Source organism: Tupaia chinensis, unplaced genomic scaffold (genome assembly GCF_000334495.1).
Source record: "Tupaia chinensis unplaced genomic scaffold, TupChi_1.0 Scaffold000612_1, whole genome shotgun sequence".
In the NCBI taxonomy this organism is placed as follows: Eukaryota; Metazoa; Chordata; class Mammalia; order Scandentia; family Tupaiidae; genus Tupaia; species Tupaia belangeri.
The window spans coordinates 734,982-738,099 of record NW_006160131.1 but is presented as its reverse complement, the minus strand read 5'-3'; the positions used below and the strand labels follow the sequence as shown (position 1 = coordinate 738,099).

General features: G+C 65.9%; 1 protein-coding gene across 1 annotated transcript in view; it reads right to left on the bottom strand.

The window, feature by feature from the left end:
* The window catches only part of DBN1 (drebrin 1), a 17,071-nt gene that overhangs the window by 1,538 nt on the left and 12,415 nt on the right, over positions 1–3,118 (bottom strand). The window contains 5 exon segments of the mRNA XM_027775924.1: positions 1–4; positions 6–193; positions 531–701; positions 1,831–1,954; positions 2,026–2,085. The exon segment at positions 1–4 is cut by the window's left edge and continues 503 nt beyond it. Coding sequence (XP_027631725.1) covers positions 1–4; positions 6–193; positions 531–701; positions 1,831–1,954; positions 2,026–2,085 — 547 coding nt within the window.

The window sequence follows — 3,118 nt, the reverse complement described above, 5'->3', positions numbered from 1 at the left end:
CCCCGGGGGCCGCCCGCCACAGCCTGCTCTGAAGACTCTGAGAACACCAAGTCCTCCGTGGGGCTGCCTGGGCCCCGGGGAGGCTCCTGTGCCGGGGGGTGCTCCTCTATGGGGCCCGCCCAAGCCTGAGAGGCTGCTGCTCTGTCCTCCTTGGTCTCTTTACTGTCCAGGCTGGGGTGGGGCTCCTGGGTCTCTGTCACAGCACAGATGGAGGGACAAATGCAGAGAAGGGGCAGACCTTGGGCAGCTGCCCCCATACCCTGCCATCTGCTGCGGAGGGAGGGAGTGGCTAACTTCCAGAGAACGCCTCCACTAAGCCACGCAGCGAGCCTCGGCACCAGCTGTACCCCCTCCCTCCACTGGTGTCAGCAGCCCTGGGGGAAGGCCCGACTGGCTCAGAGATGCGATACTGAGGTGGGGAGGGCAAGGAAGGGCAGGTCTGACTGCAACCCAGGGGAGTCATCGCTATGGCAACCTGGGGTTCCCAGCCAAGGGGCTGATGGGGTCCCGTGCAGCTAGGGCCCTCTTACCTTGGGCTCGTGGGGGTGGTGGCGGCAGTGGAGGAGGCTGTGAGGACGTGGCCTCATCCAGGGCCCTCTCAGTGTGCTCAGCGGTGGGGGTGGAGGCTGCGCTGGAGTCGGCCGGGCTCCGGGCAGGGATGGGGGTAGGTGCCATCCTCCGGTGGCTGTCCAGGTGGCTGCCTGTGGGACAGACCCCCCAGTGTGGTCAGCGAGGGTTGGGGAGCCGGGTGGGACCAGGACTGCCCACCGTGGGGCCTGCCCAGCACCTCTTCTCTGGAGTCTGGGCGAGGGCTGGGAGCTCCCCAGGCTCTCAGGGGCCAGGGACAAAGGCAGGCAGTACCTGCTCTGGGGACAAACACCAGAAACTGCCGTCAGGCTGGGGGAGTGAGGGCGGGGGGGGGCTGGGGGGAAGCGGGGCCCTCCTTACCCCCCGCCGAGGCCTGGGGCTGCTACCTACATGGGAGGGAGGAAGAGAGGTTTGGGGTGCGGTGACAGGTGATATAGGGAAAGGGAGTCCGTGGAGGGGAAGAGGAGGAAGAGGAGGAGGAGGAAGGCCCACTGTCCGATGCCTTTATGAAAGGGCAGTACGGACGACCTGCCGAGAGAGACAGACAGAGAGAGAGAGACAGAGGACAAGAGAGGGTCATTCTCCCCACCCCCAAGGCCTCACCCACCCCAGGCTGCCCTGGATGTCCGAGCTGCCTTCAGCCAGGGCGCACATTCAGCCAGGCCGGGCCACAGCTCCAGCCCGATGCCTTGGGAGCACGGGACCCCGCATAGCGCCTACATACAGCCAGCCTCTCACAGCCCACTTGCGGGACAGCCGCCCCAGCCCGCAGGGCCAAAGCGCAGCAGGTGCACAGCAAGTGCAAACGCCCCGAGCCCGGCAGACAGAGCAGCCACAGACAGGGCAGAGTGCAGGGGGGTGGAGGCTGCAGAGGGAGAAGCCAGACAGGGAACCCGGGGCCAATCCTGGCGCTCACACAGGGGCCAGGTGACAGCCCGCCCCACGTGCACCCATGGCCCTTCAGGGACCCGGTTCAACCCAGCAGGGCTGCTCCCTGCGGGCAGCAGCGTGCCTCGGCCAATGGCGCAAGCATGACCCACTGCTTAGCCCAGGCCCAGCACTGAAGCCGTCCCCAGCCTTCCGGGGTCCTGCCACCTGCGAGGCAGTGAGGAGACCACTGGATGGAGGGTCTCGCCTTCTCCAAGGGTCCTTGGGCAAGGCTTCCCTTTCAAAAAAGAGTCCCAAAGAGGCACGGGGCCATCCTCAGAGGAGTGGGGCCAATGGAGTGGGGCCTGAGACTACCTGGCCGGTGGTTGAAGGACGGTGGCACATCACAGCTGCCCGCGGAGGCCGATGCCACCCGCTCCTGCTGCCTGAAGAACTCCCGCGGGTTGTCAGGCCGCTGGGCAATAATGGCCGCTGCCTCCTAAGGGCACAAGAAGGGTGTCAGGGTGGGCTGGGTGGCCGGACGGGGCAGCCCTCGCCCCCAGTTCTCACCTCTACCTCCGATTCGGACTTCTTCATCTGGGTTTCTTCCTCCTCTTCCCTCTGGTCACCCTGGAAGCCAAACAGACGGCGTCCTGGGCACCTGGAACAGGGGCTGAGCCTCCTTACGTGCCTCCCACGCCTGGCAACGAGGGCGTCAGGGGCACCTCTGCTCCCCTTAACTCCCAGCCAGCAGTCGGCCCTGCTGGGTCCAGGCACCCAGCTCGCCCACCGCCCACCGTCACCCCCGCCCAGGCCCCAGGGCTAGCCAGGTGTGCTCCCACCTTTGGGCTGAGCGCTCAGGTCGCCTTGTCCCCATCGTTGCCACTGGACCTTGGCATGATGGCCGGGGCTCCCTGGCGAGCTCCCTGCCTCCCTGCCCTACAAAGGCCCTGAAAGGACCCTCCGCAGGTCCACAGCACCAAGACTGCTCTGAGTTTGAAACCACCCCAGGCTTCCCGCGGCTGCAGCAGGCACTGGCTCAACACGGCCGAGGGTGGCTTGTGCTCGGCCCCATGTCTTTAAAACATGCCAATCAGATGCCTCTAGTTAAAACTCTGGAAGTTCCATCCTGAATCGGGGTCCCAATTTCTCTCGAAATGCCGGAAGCTCTGATAACTCCTGCCGCATCCCCCAAAGCAGCCACCGGCCAGAGCTGCACTGCAGCCGCCCTGGCCCCACCGCAGTGCCCAATCAGGAGACTGCAGTCCAGGATGGGCAGAGCCTGGCCCACATCCCCTCTGGTGGCCCATCACCTCCAACCCTCCCCCGCCTCCGCCCCGCCTCTTCTCGAGATGGAGACAAAGCCCTCGCACCATGTAGTCACAGCTCCGCGGCTCTGAGAACATGCGAAGCGTTTCCCACCCCCGTGCCCGCGTGTGGGAGAGCAACCAGCAGTCCCCAACACCGGACCCCGCCCCAGGCCAAGCCTTCAGTTTCCAGCCTCAGTTTGGACTCTGCCTCCTGGGGAAGGGGCCCTGTCCCGTCCAGGTGGCTTCCTTCCCTGGGTCACCACAAGCGTTCCTGCTGTCTACCATGATCCCTGTTCCTGAGCATCACGGGGGGGGGGGGGGCGGCGCAGGGGGGGCACACGGAGGAGGGGCGG